Source organism: Pelodiscus sinensis, chromosome 1, assembly GCF_049634645.1.
Source record: "Pelodiscus sinensis isolate JC-2024 chromosome 1, ASM4963464v1, whole genome shotgun sequence".
In the NCBI taxonomy this organism is placed as follows: Eukaryota; Metazoa; Chordata; order Testudines; family Trionychidae; genus Pelodiscus; species Pelodiscus sinensis.
This window is the reverse complement of record NC_134711.1, coordinates 87,498,438-87,519,753: the sequence shown is the minus strand read 5'-3', so window position 1 is coordinate 87,519,753 and position 21,316 is coordinate 87,498,438. Positions and strand designations below refer to the sequence as shown.

Below are 21,316 nucleotides of genomic sequence, written 5' to 3'. Positions count from 1 at the left end.
GCTGCTCCCCGGGGTGGGGAACTTGGGCCCGTTCAGGCTGCACAGCCGCCTCCTTACCTGCTGCTTCTGAGGGCGGGGAGTCTTGGGCTGGCTCAGGCCATGGCTGTCTTTCTTCCCGCTGCTCCCAGGGGTGGGGAGGCTTGGGTTGTGCAGCCTCCTCCCTTCCTGCTGTTCCAGGGGCTGAGGAGGCTGGAGCCATGTGGCCTGCTCCCTCCCTGCTGCTCCTGGGGGTGGGGAGGCTTGTGCCACACAAATGCCTTCCTTCCCACTGCTCTGGGGCTGGGGAGGCTGGAGCCATGTGGCCGTCTCCCTCCCTGCTGCTCTCAGGGCTGGGGAGGCTTGTGGCTCAGGCTGCAGCCGCCTCCCTTCCCACTGCTCCCAGGGTGAGGAGGTCTGCCTCTCCCAGCCCCATCTGCACTGACTATCCATTGGCAGGCATAAATATACTAGTACATGAAAAGTTATTAAGTGGAGGACCTGTGCTAAAATAAATAAATAAAGACAATTCAATCAAGGTGGATGTGGCTCACTCCCAACAATTGATGAGGAGGTACAAATAGCAAGAGAGAGAAAATTGCTTTTGTAGTGAGCCAATCATTCTCAGTCCCTATTCAAAACCCAGACTACTGTAATAGTGTCAAGTTTGCAAATGAATTGCAGCTCCGTAGTTTCTCTCTGAAGTTTGTTTTTAACTTTTTTTTTTTTTTTTTAAAGAATGGACACTTTTAAATCTATTACTGAGTGTCCAGGGAGACTGAAATATTTCCCTCTTCGTTTTTGTGTGTTACCATTCTTGATGTCTGGTTTGTGTCTATTTATTCTTTTTTGTAGAGACTGTCCAGTTTGATCAATGTGCATGGTTGACGGGCATTGCCAGCACAAAATGGCGTATATCACATTAGTAAGATGTGCAGGTGAATGAGCCCCTGATGGTATGGTTTTATGTGGTTAGGACCTATGATGGTGTCGCTTGAGTAGATATGCAGGCGGAGTTGGGAATGGGACTTGTTGCAGGGATTGATTCCTGAGTTAGTGTTTCTGTGATGTGGTGTGTAGTTGTTGTTGAGTATTTGCATCAGATTGAGAGGCTGTCTTTAAGCGAGGACTGGCTTGCCTCCCAAGGTCTGTGAGAGAGAGAGAGATCATTTTCCTAGATAGGTTGTAAATTATTGCAATGTGGTGGCCATTTTTATTCTAATGAAGCAGGGGATATTTAAATCCCCGCTTCATTGACTATGTTGGTATGTCTAATTTACATGCCACCGTTGGCAGAGGCATGTAGTCAAGACATAAACTATGTGTGGAAGTAAATATATTAAACCAAGGGATAATTAACAAGGAGCAATGATTACAATATTTAATATGAAATCAAATAAAGAAAATTAACACTACCCTTGGAGTACATGTATCATCATCCTTTCTAACAACTCAAGCTAGTAACACACCGGAATGCATATTATCCACACATAGCTCAGCTTTAAGATGCTAAACAAATCTGAGTCAACTAGAAATAGTATTTGCAAGGAGAGCATGACTAATACAATATTTACTGACACTGGAAAGGAGAATAAAAAGCATTCAGTAAGGCTTATATAGTTTTTCTGGGGAATGTTTAGGATCCATGCTGTAAAAACAGATAAAAGTTCTTTTTCACCTTGTGTTTGTCACCAACTCAAAGACTCAGAGGGATAGCGTGTTAGTCTGTAAAGGTATGCCTACACTGCATCCCTCTTTCGAGAGAGGAATGCAAATGCAGTTGAGCGAAATTGCAAATGAAGGGCAGATTTCAATTTCCTGCGCTTCATTTGCTTAATCGCGTTTGGGTGCTATTTCAAAATACCCTATTTCGAAAAAAGAAAGGCTGTCTAGATGCGGTTATTTCAAAAGAAAACCCTTCTTTCGAAATTACCCTTAAACCTCATTTTATAAGGAGTAAGGGTAATTTCAAAAGAAGGGTTTTCTTTTGAAATAACCTCGTCTGGACAGCCTTTCTTTTTTCGAAATAGGGTATTTCGAAATAGCGCCCGGGCGTGATTATGCAAATGAAGTGCAGGAAATTCAAATCCATGCTTCATTTGCAATTTCGCTCAGTTGCATTTGCATTCATCTCTCGAAAGAGGAATGCAGTGTAGACATACCCTAACTGAAAAAAAATGTAAAAACAATGAATGGTCTTGCAGCACCTTAGGGTATGTCTACACTTGTATCCTCTTTCGAGAGAGGGATGCAAATGAAGACATTCAAAATTGCAAATGAAGCTGGGATTTATATATCCTGAGCTTCATTTGCATAATCGCGTTATGGCTCTTTTTCGAAATAGCACTAGTTCAAAATACAAAACGCGGTGTAGATGCAGCTATTTCGAGAGAACACCCTTCCCTTGCAATAACCCTTATTCTTCATAAAATGAGGATATTTAAATACCGGCTTCATTTGCAATTTCGAATGTCTTCATTTGCATCCCTCTCTCGAAAGAGGGTACAAGTTTAGACTCTTAGGGTACGTCTACACTACAGCGCTAATTCGAACTAACTTAGTTCGAATTAGTTAATTCGAACTAAGCTAATTCGAACAAACGCGTCTAGAACTAAAAACTAGTTCGAATTAGCGTTTTGCTAATTCGAACTAGCATGTCCACATTGAGTGGACCCTGAACAGGGCTTAAGGATGGCCGGAAGCAGTGCCGGCAGGGCATCAGAGGAGGACTTAGAGCGTGGAGATGCTGTCTCAGGCTAGCCGAGGGCTGCGCTTAAAGGGACCCGACCCCCACCCCGGACAGACAGTTCTCAGGGGTGCCCTGCTTGAAAACCAGTCCTGGCTTGGAGTGCCCGGAGTGCCCACACTGGGCACATCACACCACTCGGCCATCAGACTGGCTGCACTTGCCGCAGGCTGCCATCTGGGGAGAGGGGGCAATTGGGGGGCTGCAGGAGAGGTTCCACCCCCAGAAGCCCGCAGAGCCAGCCCAGTCCTCCCCATCGGGGGCTCGTACCCCATTCCTCCCTCACCTCCTTCCACTTACCCTTCCCTAGCCCCCCTTCCTGATGTACAAAATAAAGATAACGTTTCTTCCAACATTGACTCTGTCTTTATTGAACAAAACTGGGGGAGACTGGGAAAAGGAGGTGGGAGAGGGGAAGAGAAAGGCTGGGAGAGGGGAGGGCAACTAACATGATCAGAGGTTGAGAACAGGTCCCATATGAAGAAAGGCTACAGAGACTGGGACTGTTCAGCTTAGAAAAGAGGAGACGGAGGGGGGACAGGATAGAGGTCTCTAAAAGCAGGGGTTGGGTGGAGAGGGTGCATTCAGAAAAGTTCTTCATGAGTTCCCATAAAGAAGGACTAGAGGACACCAAAGGAAAGGAATGGGTAGCAGGCTTCAAACTAGTAAGAGAAAGTGGTTCTTGACAAAGCAAATAGTTAACCTGTGGAACTCCTTGCTGCAGGAGGCTGTGAAGGCTAGAACTAGAACAGAGTTTAAAGGGAAGTGAGATCAAGTCATGGAGGTTGGGTCCATGGAGTAGTCTTAGCCAGGGGGTAGGAGTGGTGTCCCTGCCCAAAGTTTGTGGAAGACTGGAGAGGGATGGCACGAGACAAATGGCTTGGTCACTGTCTTCGGTCCATCCCCTCCAGGGTCCCTAGGGTTGGCCGCTGTCGGCAGACAGGCTACTGGGCTAGATGGACCTTTGGTCTGACCCAGGACGGCCATTGTAAGCTCAGGGCTCAGGGTCGGGGGTCCCAGTGGACCCCCTTGATTATCATGCACACCTGCTCCTGGATGGCCAGGCTGGCAGCTCTCCTGCCCTAGCCGGCCACTTTCCTGTGCCTATGCGGAGATCGTGGACGAGGTCCACGATGTCCGCACTAGCCCAGGAAGGTGCCCGCCTCTTGCGGTCCCGGGCGAGCTCCCGGGAGCCACCAGCCTGGTCCCGGAAAGAGGGGCTGGGCTGGGGGACATCGGGTGGGTGGCTCTGTGCCGTGCCAGGTGCAGGGTCTGCTGGCTGGGTGCTGGCAGGCTTGCACCTGGCATGGGCACCGTAGCCAGCCCGTGCCCCTTTAAGGGGTCCGGGGCCGAGAGGGGGGCAATAGAGTTTCCCTGGTGTTGGCCAGAGTGGCCACCAGGGAAAGGTGGGGTGGGCTAGCCTCCCACTAGTTCGAATTAAGGGGCTACACACCCCTTAATTCGAACTAGTAAGTTCGAACTAGGCTTAATCCTCGTAAAATGAGGTTTTCCTAGTTCGAACTAAGCGCTCTGCTAGTTCGATTCAAATTCGAACTAGCGGAGCGCTAGTGTAGCGCCTATGAATGTTAGTTCGAACTAACGTCTGTTAGTTCGAACTAACATTGTAGTGTAGACATACCCTTAGAGACCAACACAACTCAAAGAGTAGAAGCTCCAGAACAAAGTAACACGTGCCTTCAAGATTGGTAGACAGAAGGAGTTTCAAAGAGTTTACAAATAAGGTTTCATCCTACAAAACAACTAGCATCACACCTAGTACTTGCCACTTCTGACTTGTAAGAGCCAGAACTTTACCACATAGCAAAAATCTCGCATTGATGCAATAGAACAGCGTTTCCCAAACTATGGGCCGCGGTACCTGGCCGTGGGAAAAAAATACCGGGCCTCAGCGTAGCTGCCAGGAGGGGGACCAGGTGGGCTGGGAGGCAGTGTGGGGAGGTGGAGAACCAGCCGCTGGGAAGCAGGGTTGGGGGCAGTGGGGCTGTCCAGCGGAGATCGGGGGGTGGGGGCGACGGGCAGCCGGCAGAAACAGGGTTGGGGCCAGCGGGGCTGTCTGGCAGAGATCGGGGCTGGCGGACAGGGGCAGCAGGGCTGGCCAGGGGTGGGAGGGCTGGCTGGGGGAGATTGGGAGGAGAAGAGAGGAGTGAGGGGGACGAATCAGCCAGCGGGAAGCGGGACTGACCTGGGCACACAAGTGAGTCTGGCCTCAGGGATTCCATTTCCTCCTCCCCCCCCCCCAATACTCTTCCTCGAGTAGTTGCGAACTGCCTGGATGGTAGACACACTCATGCAGCGTGAGCACATCTACCAGCCAGGCAGTTTGCAGCTAAGGACTGATACACCTAATTATAATAAAATGTAGCTAATTTGTTCCCCAGACTGTCCGGTACAAAACTGGACACCTGGCAACCCTTCCCCTCCTTGCACCCTCCCTCCTAGCCAGATACCCTACCCCCAATCTTCTCCTGCTCCTGCCTTCTGGAGTGCCCATGCGGTACCGGGTCCCTCAAGCCCTGGCCCAGGCTGGGCGGAGGATGCAGCCGGGTGAAACACTGAAAATTTATTCATTTTTAATTCTTTTTTTTTATATGTGTTTATATTTTTGGGCTGCAAAAAACAGTACTGAAAAAAAATGGGTTCCAACCAGGGCCGACTTATCCATTAGGCACAGTAGGCACAGTGCCTAGGGCCCACGATACTTTTAGGGGCCCACGAAAATGTTTTAATTTCTTTTAAAATCAGAAGAAAAAAATGAACTTTTAAGGTCGAAGAAAATGTTTTAATTTTTTTCTCCCATCACGAAACGAAACTTTTAGGGCCCACGAAAATCTATTAAATTTTGCCTAAAACAGAAAAAAATAAAATGTTGAAATATTTAAAGTTATATAAAAAATAATTTTAAAATATTTTTTATGGAGGAAGGGGCCCACGAAGGCAAAAGTGCCTAGGGCCCATGAAAGTCATAATGCGGCCCTGGTTCCAACTAAAGTAAAAAGTTTGGGAAACCCTGGTCTAGCCAGCTTTTATCCATCTTACAGTCCATTTATCCAATCTGTATTCCCTTGACTTGCTGGCAAGAATATTGTGGGTGACTGTATCAAAAGCTTTGCTAAAGCTGGCACTGGAGGCTTTGGGAGGACCAGAAACAAATTATTTGAATATTCATCATTTGCTTAATGAATATGCAAACATGCAAATGAATGTTACTGGTACTCCAAAAGCTCGTGAATGGATTTACTGGTCCCTGTGTCAAAAAGTTTGGGAACCCTTGCAATACAATATACCATGTATTAATTAGTAAAACAGAATTTTAAAAAGTCATTAAGATCAAAGTTTTAGATATCTACAACTTTCCAAAAAAATTGTTAAAAGAATCTTTTCTTTTCTTACTATAAGCCGTTAACACACCTATGTAAACTTTGTTTGAAAAGTAATCATGCAAATGTCCTCCTGGCATGTGCACACACCATGCAGCCTGCTTTCCCTCCCTGCTACCTCCAACCCACGCAGACAGAGAGGACTGCAGCAAGTCAGTCAGGACAGCAAAAACAAACTGCCCCTGCCTCTACCTCACTGCACAGATGCCAGCACCTCCTTTTCCCCACCTACCCCTGTGCAATCCGCTTTTCCCAGCCCACGTAGGGGCTGGGATAAAATCCTGCTTCTCAAACTAGCAGGCACCAGCAGCCTATCTAGGAGCTAAAACAGGACAAAGCACAAACAAATTATCCACACTGCCCCCACCTCACCTCAGGACACAGCACAAACTCCTCACCTTCCTCCACCTCACCCCAATGCCAGCACTCACCCACCTCTTCTTTTCCCCCACTAACCCCATGCAGTTAGCTCCTTATCTCCTCCTTACGAGGAGGCTTGAGAGTGCTGAGTTTCTGCCTCTTTCCCCTCATACAAACGGGACTCTCCAAACTGCACTCCACTCTGACTTTCTCTCAGACAATTCCTCCCTACTTCTGCTCTTCCTCCCAACAGCCACTTATTCTCTTCTTATCTCCCTTCTTTACCTGCTGTGGGAGCTACTCAGTTTCAAGCACGCAGCTGCTCCATTTAGCTGCTAGCTTAGCAAAACAACACCCCTCTCCCTACCAGTCAATTGAGCTTCCTGTCTGTGCGGAAGCTTTGAACCTCTGAGAGGAGCACAGAAAACAACTGTGTGGCCATGCAGCTTACAAGGAATTTAGCTTGGGACTGTTCCTTGGTGTGCTGATCATGCCACTGACACCCACTTTCTTGCTCTCTGAGGCTTCCCACCACTCCTTCCTGCTGGGCCAGTTCCTTTGGTCTCCCCCAGACAAGGCACAGAGTTACTGGAATTACTGCCCCCCTGAAGAGCATGCAGATACTGAACCATTTCAGCTCTGGGAGAATGCAATTCTAGGGCACAGTACCCAGGAAACCAACCCCCAAACGAAGGAATCAAAACCCCAAATAAATCTGTCTTTTTAAAAAAGTTTTACACAATCAGTGCTCATTCAAATAAGCCTTCTTTATCAATGAAAGAAAAGTATGGACACTGATTCCCCTCAAGTAACAGTTATTTACACTGGGCTTGATAGAAAACAAAAGTGTTGTTTTTTTAAGTACAAACAGTAGGATTTAAGTGGTTGTAAGTGAAAAACAAAGATCAAAGTAAGTTACAAGATTAAAATGAAAAGAAAATGCATAGCAAGTTCTAATACACTAAAACTTATTGGAAACAAATTCTTATCCTAAAAGCTGTTCTTGTCCTAGCCATAATCTTCAGGTCAGAGACTCTTTTACCCTGACTTGGGTCCCACCTCTCTTTTTGGGTGTGTCACGCCAGCCAAAGACAAAGGGACTAAGAGCTTTCCATTGCTTAAATAGACTTTCTCCTGGATGGTAATCTTTTCTTCTCCATTCCACCTTCTATGGAAAATTACCTGGTCAAAATGGAATCCCAATGCCAGGTAGTGTGGTCACGTCTTACCAGTCTAGTCACCCTTGGACTTATGGAACAATCAAGGCTGTTTATGACTTGTTATGTTGATCATCCAGTCATTAAGGCTTCTGGAGCACCAATGATGGCTGTCATTAGCATATTTATAACCATAAACAATCTCATACTTCAAAAAAATGAGTGGTCTTGTAGAGATTAACAAATATACATATATGTAGTGTCATGAGTTTTCATGAGCACAATCCACTTCTTCAGATGAGTGGAGTAAAAACGAAAAGTGGGTTGTGCCCACGAAAGCTCACGATAAACCTGTTAACTGGCCACTGAGGTGTGTTTATTTACCAGCTCCACAGCCATGGAGCCTCACGGCTCCCATTGGCTCCGGTTCACCATTTGCAGCCAAGGGGAGCCACAGGAAGCAGCGGCTCCGCTTGGCTGCAAACAGTGAACGGTGAATTGGAATCATTGTCCCTCATATCCCTCTCACTTCACTGCGGTCATCTGAAGAAGTGGGCTGTGCCCACGAAAGCTCATGATACCATCTACATATTTTGTTAGTCTATAAAGTGCTATCAGACCATTTGCTTACTTCTTTGGGGATTACTCCAGTTAAGATCTATGTGATAAACAGTCTCTTTGTGGACTTGAGGTTTGAAATATTACTGTGCTGCAATGTACATGTCTTATTCATGCCTTCCTCCTGGTGAAGTGATTTCCCCACACCAGGAAGTGGTGGGGTTAAAGCAGACCAGAGGGAGCCTGTGCAGAACCCTCCAATCAGAGAAGGGCTCACAAAGTAAGCCATTCAGTAGGTGGCTTGTGGCAGCTGCCAACCAGGGACATATATAATGGACTGCTCAAAAGGGCAGAGGGCAGTCTTTCCTGGGCCTGCTAGGGAGAAGGACTGGTTGCCTAGGAGCATCTGAGCTGAAGTAGTGCTGGGCAGAGTAGCAGAGCAGAAGGAGCTTCTGGCTGATCACTGCCAGACTGAGGCCCTGGAAGAAGGGTAGATAAGGTGCTAGAACTATGGGAATACTGGCTTAGGGAAAAGGGGCAGCAGAAGAGTTGGAGTAGGGGCAGTCAGGATTCCAAGTAGCTGCTAAGTCTGATCCCATTCCCCCTTTCGCCTACACTTGCTGCTGAGGGAAGTGGCAAACTCACACTGCAGTTTGCCCTTGGAGCAAGATACTAGACTGCTGACCACAGCAGGCCATTGAGGAAAGTGGCTGGACTACAGTCTGCCATTTCCCCTCCTCCCCCCCCTCAAAAATGGGGAAGACAGTGGAGTGAGCTGTGCACCACTTGCATTACTTACTCTGCTGGTCCCTCCCCTCACCAGTCAGGAGTGAGAGGAGTGCACACAAACTGTGTACTTTCCCCGCACTATTTGAAAGTGAGGGGACGAGGAAGAAGAACAAGCAGTGTCTGGGTACGTGCATTTGTAGCCCCACCTGCCCTCCCAAAATCATGCCCTTGGAACTGAGTAGTACTCAGTTGCTGCATAGAGCTTGAAGAGTGAAGGCTGGCTACCTAGCTGGCAGGAGAAGCAGCAGGTCCTTGAAAATATCCGTGTAGGCAGGCTGAGCCTGGGATACTGATCACAGAACTTGGCTAGACCATATAAGGATACCAGTATGGGCCCTGCTGTTCTGGTGTTTAAAAAATGCAGTGCTTTGGGGAAGAAGCCATAGAGCTACAGCCCCACATCAGGGCCAAGAAAGATTTGGACTGTATACCCAGGAAGGAGGGAGACAACATGTATAGCTCAGCTGGAGGCCTGAGCTACTGAAGACCCTCTGAGAGAAACATTGGCTAGTGATGGGGGGCTTGTGAGAGGTGGGTGCCAATCCTGTTACTTTTATCCATGAAGGACATAAAGGATGAAGACATTAAATAAATGCCATAAATGGGCCAACCAGCCAGTGTGATCGCTTGGTTTCAGCAAGGAAATAAACAATAAAGTGTTTGCATGTGAACATTAAAGAACTAACAAACCAATACAACATAAAGTACTTTTAATAATTAACACATCTACCTAGCTGACAATGGAAAAGACTATTTACAAATTTATGTGAATATGAGGCTATCATTACCTGGTTGTAGGGGGACTATTTTTTCAGGTGTATTGGAATAATGTACTTGAAAGACATAACATATCACAATGTTAACAAGAAACTGCAATGCACTTTTGCTTACTTTGATATTCTAGAACAAAGGTTGGACAACGGATCAGAGTTCAGTGCAGCAGAATTTAAGTCATTCTGTACAAAACATGATTTTGATTATTTTACTAGCAACCCATGCTATTCAGAAGCGAATGGAGTGTCTGAGAGAGCTGTGCAGACAGCCAAGAAATCCATAGAGCAGGAAGATTCATTCCTTGGTCTCTGAGCTACAGGTCAGTATCAATAGCAGCTATTAGATATAGTCCAGCACAACATTTGATGGAAAGATAACTTAGAACTACTGTTCTAGCTGTTGAAAATAATCTATTTTCAAAGTGCCAGATATAAAAAAGTAGATAAATCAGATAAAGGCAAAAAAGAGCTTTTGATCACATTTATATCACGCAACACTCAGAACTGCTGAGTCTAGAACCCGGTGACCATGTTCATGTCAAATTTAATAGAGAGATAGTATTGACAATTTCAGCTGCCATAAAGTGAAATAACTCAGAGCCCAGATATGTGAATGAGACCAATAGTGGAGAGAGCAACAGAAACCTCATTAGCATCTGAAGTTGTTCTTCAGAAAAAAAGGTCAACAGAGAAACTCTACAGATCGTGAATGCAGAACAAAATGAAGAATACTCAAGGATTCCAAACTGACCACAGCATGTTATTGCATGGGCTGCCAGATGACCAAACTATTACACATCCAGATTGTGTAATTAGAAAGCTAATATGATTCATAGACATTAAACAGATTAATCTGTGCTGAACTTCAAAAATAAATTAAATAAATTTTGTAAATGTAAGAATGTACTTAAAGGAGGAGATGGAATGGAATGCGGAATGCTAAACTGTATTATGCTGTGAAGCCATGAGGTGGCACATAAGAACAGCCATACTGGATAAGACCAAAGGTTCATCTAGCCCAGTATCCTGACTTCCAACAGTAGCCGTGCCGGATGCCCCAGAGGGAGTGAACAGAACAGGTAATCATCAAGTGTTCCCTCTCCTGTCATCCATTTCCAGCCTCTAACAAACAGAGGCTAGAGGCACCTTTCATACCCAACAAATTATATTCACCCATGTGTCTGACAATTTTATTCTTTACTATAGTTTCAACTAATTTGCCTGGTACTGATGTTAGACTTACCGATATGTAATTGCCAGGATCACCTCTTGAGCCCTTTTTAAATATTAGCATCCCATTAGCTATCTTCCAGTCATTAGGTACAGAAGCTGATTTAAAGGTTAGGTTACAAACCACAATTAATAATTCCGCTATCTCCCATTTGAGTTCTTGCAGAACTCTTGGGTGAATGCCATCTGCTCCCAGTGACTTGTTACTGTTAAGTTTATCAATTTGTTCTCTCCTAGGGGAGGGAATCACATGAGGATTACCTGTTGTGTTCCCTCCCTCTGGGGCATCTGGTATTGGCCATTGTTGGCAGACAGGATACTGGGCTGGATGGATGTTGGTCTGACCCAGTATGGCCGTTCTTATATTGTTCCAAAATTTCCTCTAATGACATCCCCATCTGGGACAATTCCTCAGATTTGTCATCTAAAAAGAATGGCTCAGGTTTAGGAATCTCCCTAACATCTTTAGCCGTGAAGACAGAAGTAAAGAATTAATTTAATTTCTCTACAATGACCTTATTGTCTTTGAGTGCTCTTTTAGCATCTCAATTGTCCAGTAGCCCCACTGGTTGTTTAGTAGGCTTCCTGCTTCTGATGTACTTAAAAACATTTTGCTATTACTTGTTGAGATTTTGGCTAGCTGTTCTTCAAACTCCTTTTTGGCTTTTCTTATTATATTTTTTCACTTAATGTGACAGAGTTTATGCTTTTTTCTAATTTCCTCAATAGGATTTTAACGTCCACTTTTTAAATAGCAGCTTTTTATCTCTTTCTGTTTCTTTTTCTTAGTTGTTTTTTAATTTGGGGTATATATTTAAGTTGGGCCTCTATTATGGTGTATTTGAAAAATTTCCATGCAGCTTGCAGGGATTTTACTTTTGGCACTGAACTTTTTAATTTCTGTTTAACTAACCTCCTCATTTTTATGTAGTTCCCCTTTCTGAAATTAAATGCTACAGTGTTGGGCTGCTGAGGTGTTTTTTCCACCACAGGGATGTTACGTTTTATTACATTATGGTCACTATTTCTAAGAGCTCCAATTAGATTAACCTCTTGGACCAGATCCTGCACTCCACAGTGTACAGCATACTTTATTTCAATTAACCTCAGCTTTACAAGGCAAAACATTAAATGATCTTATGAAAGCTGCATTTCAGGTATATATCTTTGAGGAAGAAACTCGATAGTCAGCCAGTATCTGACATAAAAGTTTAACCTACCAGTAGCAGCCCTACAGCCTACTGTGTATGAGGTATATATGACATCTGTGACATTGGAAGACTCCCTTAGCAAAGGGAAGTACAGCAGTGTTGGGAAGAAACCACCTGTATCTACATTCACAACGAGAGCATCCCTGGCCCCCACTTTTCTGGAGAGAAAGGTTGGCTGGATTGCTGAGCTCTGATGCCCTACAAGCTCTCCAATACTGGCTCACCCAATTGATTGGTGCTTGAGTACCCTGATGGTGCCTGTGGGATTGGCTCTCCATTGGTTGGCATTACATGCCCCTGAAGGTGCCATGGTCACTCTGGCCTTTTGCTTCCACAGCATCAAATGAGAGACCATTCATAGTAAATTATGAAGGTGGGTGATCTCTCTTCTCTTTTCTGACTTGTGATGAAGCAGCAAGTTAACCATGTTGACAATTAAATAATCATAATTGGTAATCTGATCTAACATGTAACTGAGATGAATGGAACTGTTCATACTTCTCAGAATTATTGTTTTATGTTCTCTGCAGATGTCATCTAGTTATCACTATATAATCACAGCTGTATAGTTAGCTTATATAGTCACTCAGGGGGGACATCTACACAGCAGCGTTATTTTGGAATAATTTTAAGATGGATGACTTCTTAGTCCTGTAACCCTCATTTCACAAAGAGTAAGGGAAGTTGAAGGAAGAGTGTTCTTCCTTTGACTTCCTGCTGTGTAGACAGCACCAAAACCGAATTAAACTATTTTGACTTCAGCTACACAATTGACGTAGCTGAAGTTACGTATCTTAATTCGACTTTTGCCCTGCAGGGTAGAGATGTCCTAGAAGACTTACCCAGCATTGCCCAGATCCTTCAGGCAGGGGACTAGCATTGTGGGGGGTGCAGGAGACAGGGCAGGGCCTTTGGGATGTGGAGGGGATGGGGCAGGAGGCTGGAGGGTGCAGTAGTCAAGAACTCCTCCTAAATGATAAGAACTAGAGCCTCCAAATTTGGTATGATAATGAAAAAGGGGACGTTACCAGAGTGCTTCTGTGCTCCAACAATTTCTTGCTTTTAGAAGGATATCTCAGGAGTTCCTTGCAGCTGGATGCAATTTAGAGCAATGGTTTTCAAAGTCTGGTCATGGGCCTACCTGGGTAGGCCACTGGTGGGCCCACAACACTTTGTTTATCTAAGTGTCTGTAGCCATGAAGCCTCGCAGCTCCCATTGGCTGCTGTTCACCATGCCGCTTTCTGCAGCCAGCCTGACTTCTGCTGGGGTCCTGCCACCTAGGTCCATCACCGGGGAGGGAGGAAGGCTGCTCCCACCAGCCCGACTCTCCAGTTAACTGGTTACCCCAGAAAGCGTGCCGGTAAGGCAAATGCTTATCAGGTAACCAGTTAACCTTTTATATCGTTAATGCCAACATGCTTTTTTTAAAATGCTGTGCCAGATTAAGAAATCTGGCTGCTTTATTAATAATACTGCTGTAACAACAGTGTTATTAAACACCTGCATTATCTCCCAAGCCATGTACTTTTAGTGTGACTGATGATCTTGTTTATTCCCACACAGAATTGCTGGGAGACAGTGGATTTACTTGCACTTCGAGCAGCAAAAAGGGAAGTCGTAGAGCTAGGGCTAAACATAGAAATAAGCGTGGGAACACAATAAGATTTTAAACTAAAAAACAAAGAGTAGATTATAAGGCTTGAGAAGAAGGGAAAAAGTGAAAAATGGAGCAAAAGAAAAGGCAAAAAGTGAAGTGCATTCTGACAGCATTAAACATTGCTCACAAAGGCAATGACAGTGTCAGTTTGGCAAACACTGAAAGCAGTGCAGGGTGAAAATCCTATAGCCTTTCTGAAGTTCTGGGGCTAGTATTCTATAGAATTTGCCTCTCTGATGCCTTGCATAGACACATCCACAGATAACAAGCCAAAACCGTATAATGAGCAAGTTGTTTTATCTACAGTATTTAGTCACAAATAAATCTTACAGTAGTGATACATAGTCTGAAAACTGCAGTAATTAAAAAAACTTCCTCTGGCCATGGTTCTTGGTTGAAAACTACAAAGATGGATGAGGACAGAAATTACTACTATTTTAAATGTTTTTTATGTCATTTAGATTATTTGGTTGTTTGAATAATTATGGCCTTTGGGATATTGGATTACTATGAATTTTGGATTGATTTAAAAAAAATCTCAACCTATCACTTTGTGCTGAGGTCTCTCTCTCTTTCTCTATTCCCTTTTCTAGGTAACATTGGCCTGGTCACAGGTTTCAGTAATGGTTCAAAGAGCTCCATGTGGGAGAATCAGAACTTTTATTCTCAGTATGTCAGTTTCAAGAAGCAAAGTACGGTCAGAAACATTACTGTGAAAAAATTTTACCTCTCTCTTTAAGCCTTCCGCCATAACTTATCAGCCTTCTTTAATTAGAAATAGCTCTGAAAAGCAAGTGCAGATTCTATTATGCTTTGCTTGTCATCAGCAATACTCTCTTCCAGATCTGGAAAGTAGAATCCTTATTACAGTGGTTGATGTAAGAGACAGAAGTTAGAATTTCTGATCCCAGAGGGATTTTAGAATGTTGGCAGTTAGAAAAAAGTCACCTTTTAGCTAGCCATACTGTATCTAAGGATGTTAAGGAATAGAAGACTAGTCGACTATCCGATAAGCAAATGCTTATCGGATAGTCTAATTGACTTGTTGATTCTCCCCCTTGCTACCTCTATCAGATGCAGGCAGCAAAGCAGGGAGGAAGAGAGGGTACGTCAAAGAGGTAGCGCTGCACGGAGCTGACCCTGGGCTTCATGTGGCTCTCCCCCTTTGAAATGCCGCCCCAGCATTTCAAAGCGGCAACACCGCATGGAGCCCGGGATCAGCTGGGGACTAGCTAGTTGACCCCTGGCTTCCTGTGGCATTTCTGTGGAACCTGGAGTCATCTTGGGAGTCCCCAGCTGATCCCAGGCTCCGTGTGGCGCTGCCACTTTGAAATGCCAAGAGGAACCCAGGATCAGCGGGCTCAAATATGGCATTTCAAAGCACACAGAGCCCGGGATCAGCTGGGAAGCCCCCAGCTGATCCTGGGTTCTGGGGAAATGCCGCTCTGGGCCCAGGATCAGCTGAGGATTTTTCAGCTGACCCTGGGTGCTGTGTGGCATTTCAAAGCGGCAGCACAGCATGGAACTTGGTATCATCTGGGGACTCTTGTACATTACAAACGGGCATGCCGCATGCAGCCCAGTGCCAGCAGGAAGTCCCGCTGACTCCATGCTCCATATGGGTGTTTCCACTTTGAAATGCACAAGAGCCCCCAGAGGCTCTTGTGCATTTCAAAGGGTAAGCGCCTGCGTGGAGCCCAGAGTCAGCGGGACTTCCTGCTGGCCCTGGGCTGCACATGGAGTTCTGCATTCCTCCTTTGAAATGTACAAGAGCCCCAGCTATACCACCATGTTTCATTCAGAATATAAAATCAGATATTTGTGTAGCAGTGTATGATTCTCTACATGACTATTTTAAAATATTCTTTTAGCTGATTGAATGTTCCTTAGTACTTTAGACAGAATGTGGGATATTAGGCACCAAATAAAAGATATCCCTAAAATGCAGAATATGAGTTCATGCACCCCTCCAAGCTAGTAGGGGGACAGAAATAATGTTAACACCCATGCTTTGTTATTCATTGCTGCTACATTCATCTGATATGCTCACATCACTTACTGATTGCCAGGCTGTATGTTTTCAGGAATCCTCAGTTACTTGCTTCTCACTATTACTCCTCTATCTCCACCTTTCAGGAGGGAGAGGAATTATTATGAGTTGACCAAGGAGTACAAATAAGAAAGTGGGATGTAATTAAGAAAAGGAAGATAAGGATGGATACCAGAAAAGATTGTTAACAATGAAACAATGATCTCTATTAAGGTGTGGAAATATAACTGGCCCACTCTGTACCCCATTACACCTTTAGAATGCGAGTTCTCTAGACTAAGGGACTCTGTTACACCATGTCTGTTATGTTCCAACTAGTGCACAGTGTTCTTGTACTTCTAATAATGTTTATAATACAATTAGTGTTTAATGCCCCGTCACTTGAGAAATTTAGAACTGGACTGGATAACATTTTACAGGGACTAATATTAATCGGCTGAAGGAGCTAACAGAGCAACTCAGTAGGTATTCTCCTTTTCAGAGTTCTGTTATTCTTTGTGTATATGAATATTCCAGAAGAATAAGACTGAAGCACTCATAGTAGTTTTAGAACAGGAAGTTAATGCAGTATTATCTGTTTAAACTCAATTGAACAAATTCCAGTTGTTTATTATCCAATACAACAGCAAGGTGAGCAAACAAAGCAGTGTCCTTGAGTTGAGGATGAAATCTTAGCTCCACTTACGTCAGTATAACACTCCATTGACTGCAATAGAGCAAAGATGTCAAATCTAACACAGAAATTCAGGAATCTCTCTGTCCCTTCCCCTCTCAATATTTGTGATATTTACAACAGTCTGAGTGACCACATAATACAGTATATTACACACTTCCCATAGGTATAATGACATAAACATGTAACATAATTAATTTACTGTACTTTACTAGTATCTGCTGAATGCTTCCAGAAGGCAGGCTAAGAAGAGCATTTAGGTCCAAAGCTTGCTCCCGCTGGAATCAATGACAAAACTGCCATTGACATATGTGGGAAAATAATTAGACCCTTAATAATTACCCCAGAACAGCCAGAGATGAGCCAATGATCTAGACACAAAATGCTTCATATTCCATTCCCAATCTGCTGGTCCATCCATCCACTCCCATGCTCTTTCTTCTATTACACCTTGTTATTTAGAGTTCCTACATTGTTTATGAGCACAAGGTTAGATGGGCTGGTTTGCAGTTCTAGGCTCATATTTATATTCTGGATAGAGTAATATGGTTTGCTCGTAAACCTGAGTTGCTGCCATTGAGTTATCCCACCTTCAGAACTAAAGAACAGCAAAGCATTTATTTGGCATTATGGGATGGCTCATATAAAATAATACATAGATGTTGTAAAGAGGTATATAAATATGTGATGCTCCTTTAAACACGGGCTTTAATAATGAGATAAACCAAGAAAATTATGGTCAGTGGGTCTGTGCCGCAAACACTGTATTTGTTCAGAGGGTGTTTAATTTTCTTTGTTTAAAAATCATTTTCAGAAGCTTATAAAAGCTTATTTAGTCTCCAGTGGGGCTTCAGTCCATGTTCTAGTGGGCAGGCAGTAGCTCCCATGGATGTCCATTAGTCCAAAAATGCAAGACCCATCATATTAAGTAAAACATGGATTCAATATTTGTCTGTGTTAAGGGCTGTTGGATTCCTCCACCTTTCCATTTACTTTTTTCCCTTATCAGAATAGTCAAGGGTCAGTAGATACCCTCCCCCCCCCCCCCCCCGCCTTTCTGACCCCCTGCTTTGAGAACATTCTCAGGACGTGTTTTTGGGAAGATTCACTCCAGAAAACTGCCCTATTATTTCGACATAAGAATGGTCATACTGGGTCAGACCAAAGGTCCATCTAGACCAGTATCCTGTCTGCCGACAGTGGCCAATACCAGATGCCACAGAGGGAGGGATCACAACAGGTAATCCTCACGTGATCCCTCCCGTCACCCACCTCCAACAAACAGAGGCTAGGGATACCATTCCTACCCATCCTGGCTAATAACCATTGATGGACCTAACCTCCATGAATCTATCTAGCTCTTTTTTGAACCCTGTTAAAGTTCTAGCCTTCACCACATCCTCTGGCAAGGAGTTCCACAGGTTGACTGTGCGCTGAGTGAAGAAAAACTTCCCTTTGTTTGTTTTAAACCTGCTGCCTATTCATTTCATTTGGTGACCCCTAATTCTTTTTTGTGGGAATAAGTAAATAATTTTTCCTTATTCACTTTTTCCATACCAGTCATGATTTTATAGACCTCTATCATATACCCCCTTAGTCTCCTGTTTTCTAAGCTGAAAAGTCCAAGTCTTTTTAATCTTTCTACATATGGGACCCGTTCCAAACTCCTAATAATTTTTGTTGCCCTTTTCTGAACCTTTTCCAGTGCCAATATATTTGTTTTGAGATGAGGTGACCACATCTGTACACGGTATTCAAGATGTGAGCATATCATGGTTTTATATAGAGGCAATAAGTTGTTCTCTGTCTTATTCTCTATTCCTTTTCTAATGACTCCTAACATTCTATTTGTTTTTTGACTGCCGCTGCACATTGAGTGGATGTTTTCAGAAAACTATCCACAATGATGCCAAGATCTTTCTCTTGAGTAGTTGTAGCCAAATTAGTCCCCATCATATATATAACTGGGATTATTTTTCCAATTTGCATTACTTTACATTTATCAACATTAAATTTCATTTGCCATTTTGTTGCCCAATCATTTAGTTTGGTGAGATCTTTTTGAAGCTCTTCACAGTCTGCTTTGGTCCTATATTGAGCAGTTTGGTATCATCTGCAAATTTGGCCACCTCACTGTTTATCCCCTACTCTAGATGTCAACTTCTTCTGAATGTCAACTGTACCATTTGAGGTTTGGCTTTGGTCCCACATGTCAAATCTGTGACCTGCAAGAACTGGGTCCCTGCATGACTCTTAACAGCCAATCACAAAAACAATTAATACAGTTGCTCCTCTCATAGGTAGTCTCAGTAGACAGGCCAAGACCTAAATAGACTATTAAAACTGCATTCTCTAGAGATGATTTCTCTATAGCAGAGTTGGGGTACGTGGCCCCATGGTGATATTGGGAGATTCCTATCATATTGATTCGGTGCTGATTCTATTCTGTGGATAAAAATGGAGGTTTTCAGTGAGGCATTTTTTTCCATCACTAAAAATTATTTTTATGGGAAACATTTAAGTAATGAAAATGGTATGTTAGGTGCATCTACACCGCAGGGCTTAACTCAAAATAAGCTACACAAATTGAGCTCCATCAATTGCGTAGCTTATTTTGAAATAACTTATTTCAAAATTGGGAGCGTCTTATACAATAAGTGCTATACAGCACTTATTTTGAAATAGACCACTCCTCCTCCAACTTACCTTCCTCCTCATACAATGAGGGTTACAGGAGTTGGAGTAAGAAGTCCTCCAGCTTGATGGTATTTCATCATTATTCCAAACTAACTGCCTGCTGTGTGGACACAGACTAAGTTATTTCAAAATAATGCTAGTTATTTCGAAATAATGTTGCTTTGTAGACATACCCTTAAAGACATAAAAATTATATGTAGTAATATAATAATCCCCAGAGTTAGTGGCACAGCCAATATGGGTGGGATGGCAGGCCAAAACACAAAGGAACCATCTGTGTTCCTCTGTGGCTTTAATGGAGCTCTTCTTTTATATTAATTTTAAAAGGCCTCCTTTTACAATCAGGTTGGCCCCTCCTTCTTTCTCTTCTCTACCCATCACTGTGATGCAAAGTTATATTGTTCTTATCAGACAAGGTGCCAGTAATGTCTCCTTTTTATAGCCTAAGCCTTTTAATGAACAAACATGCAAAGCAACCTTTGGCCTCGCTCTGTGCCTGAGTTCTGTTATTGCTCACAAGCAAATGTGCGAGTTAGGGTAAATGGGTGTGGGGTGGATGTAGATACTGAAAAGGGGAAAGAATTAAAGTGTGACAGAGATGTGGTATAGCTGATCGCTGGATATACAATGCAAATCTTTGTTTCACCCTACCCAGGAACAACGTAGAGTGGACGTGAGCAGTGAGTCTAAACTGAGAGGAATAATGAAGCAACAAATGCAGGGTCAGGATCTCTGGCCATTACTCCTCTGTCTCCTGATGCTTTGGCAAGTTGGTGAGAGCAAGTGCATCAAGGACAATTATGTAATCAATGTGATGCAGCTGAATCACTCAGATCTTCCATGGACCTTTGATAAAATAAAACCAGCAGTGGAACTAGGATTACGTATGGTAGAAAAGGAGCTGCAGGGGGAAGGTAAGAATATGATTCCTTTCTCCTTTAGAGTTTTTGGATCAAACTCCAAATCCTGGCCCACCCTCACTCAGTGCTTTTACAAACTGCCCCAAAGAGCTGTTGTAGGGCTTTCCGGTCACCATGTAGATTAGGCAATAACTGTCCTCCTTCTCTCAAAACCAGTGAGCCACAATGCAAGGGCTGAACTAGGGATGTGTGTGCCAGTTGATGCAAATCCTTCCTGAGATAATTTCTGAAATAAAATGATCATTTGGGAATTGAGAACATAGGAAGTACTGAACTAGATCAGATCAAGGGTCCATTGAGTCCAGTATCCTGGCTCCTCCTTTATTAGAACAGGCTAGTGATCTATCTAATCAGGTAACTTCTATGTTAGATAATGACAGATGTGTCAACCTCCTGCTCCAATGACGCACATAATTTTGTAACATTATGGTAAAGAAATGGACTCCAGCTGCTGCTCACATTATTCTTTGAAAAGCATAGATCAGCAGCCCTCATAACTTTTAATTTTGGTAGTATCACTGCAGATATTAGTCTTACTCCTTTTCATATTTAATACTTCTTCTCAACATCACTAAACAACTACCTGCCTCCATAATGTCCTGCGACAGCAATGTCTAAGAAAACTATTTCCTTTTCCTTCCAAATTTGAGTGTTTTGTCCTTTTGTTTCATTTGAATTTGCCTTCTGATTTTTTTTCCTGTAGCTTTAAAAATCAATCCGATATCCTGTCTCTGATCATGCCCAATATCTTGTGCATCAGAGGAGGATGTCAGTCCTCTATATTGGCACTAATTCTGTCGTCACATCTAGTGGAATGGAGGGTAGGGAGAATTGCTCCACTGAATGTTGGGATGGGAGACGTGCAGGTATGATGGACGGGCCTCTGGGGTTGGAGCCCAGGCCCCTCAGAAAACCCAACCCTCCCCAAACCCATGAAGTAGTAGTTAGTAGCATTGTGATCTGCACCCAGGGTTGCAATGACACTTACATTTGGCCCAGCCACTTTTCCATGACCAATGTGCAGCTGGACAAACCTGAGCCGTGTTGCAACCCCAACTGCTAGGTCACCATGCCTAGAACAGAGAGCCAGCTCCAGCCCCGTGAGACAGGGACCACTGCG

At 43.8% G+C, this 21,316-nt stretch overlaps 1 protein-coding gene across 3 annotated transcripts in view; it reads left to right on the top strand.

Annotated features, from left to right (window-relative positions):
• Window positions 1-21,316, top strand: part of GUCY2C (guanylate cyclase 2C) — a 112,286-nt gene that overhangs the window by 1,221 nt on the left and 89,749 nt on the right. The window contains exons 1-2 of one of the 3 annotated variants that reach the window (XM_075935278.1): window positions 14,489-14,548; window positions 19,932-20,190. In XM_075935278.1, the coding sequence (XP_075791393.1) occupies window positions 14,528-14,548; window positions 19,932-20,190 (280 nt within the window). In that variant the 5' untranslated portion in view covers window positions 14,489-14,527. Of the gene's footprint in view, window positions 1-14,488; window positions 14,549-19,931; window positions 20,191-21,316 lie in introns of those variants that run through there. The other 2 variants (XM_075935275.1, XM_075935284.1) reach the window with 2 other exon arrangements.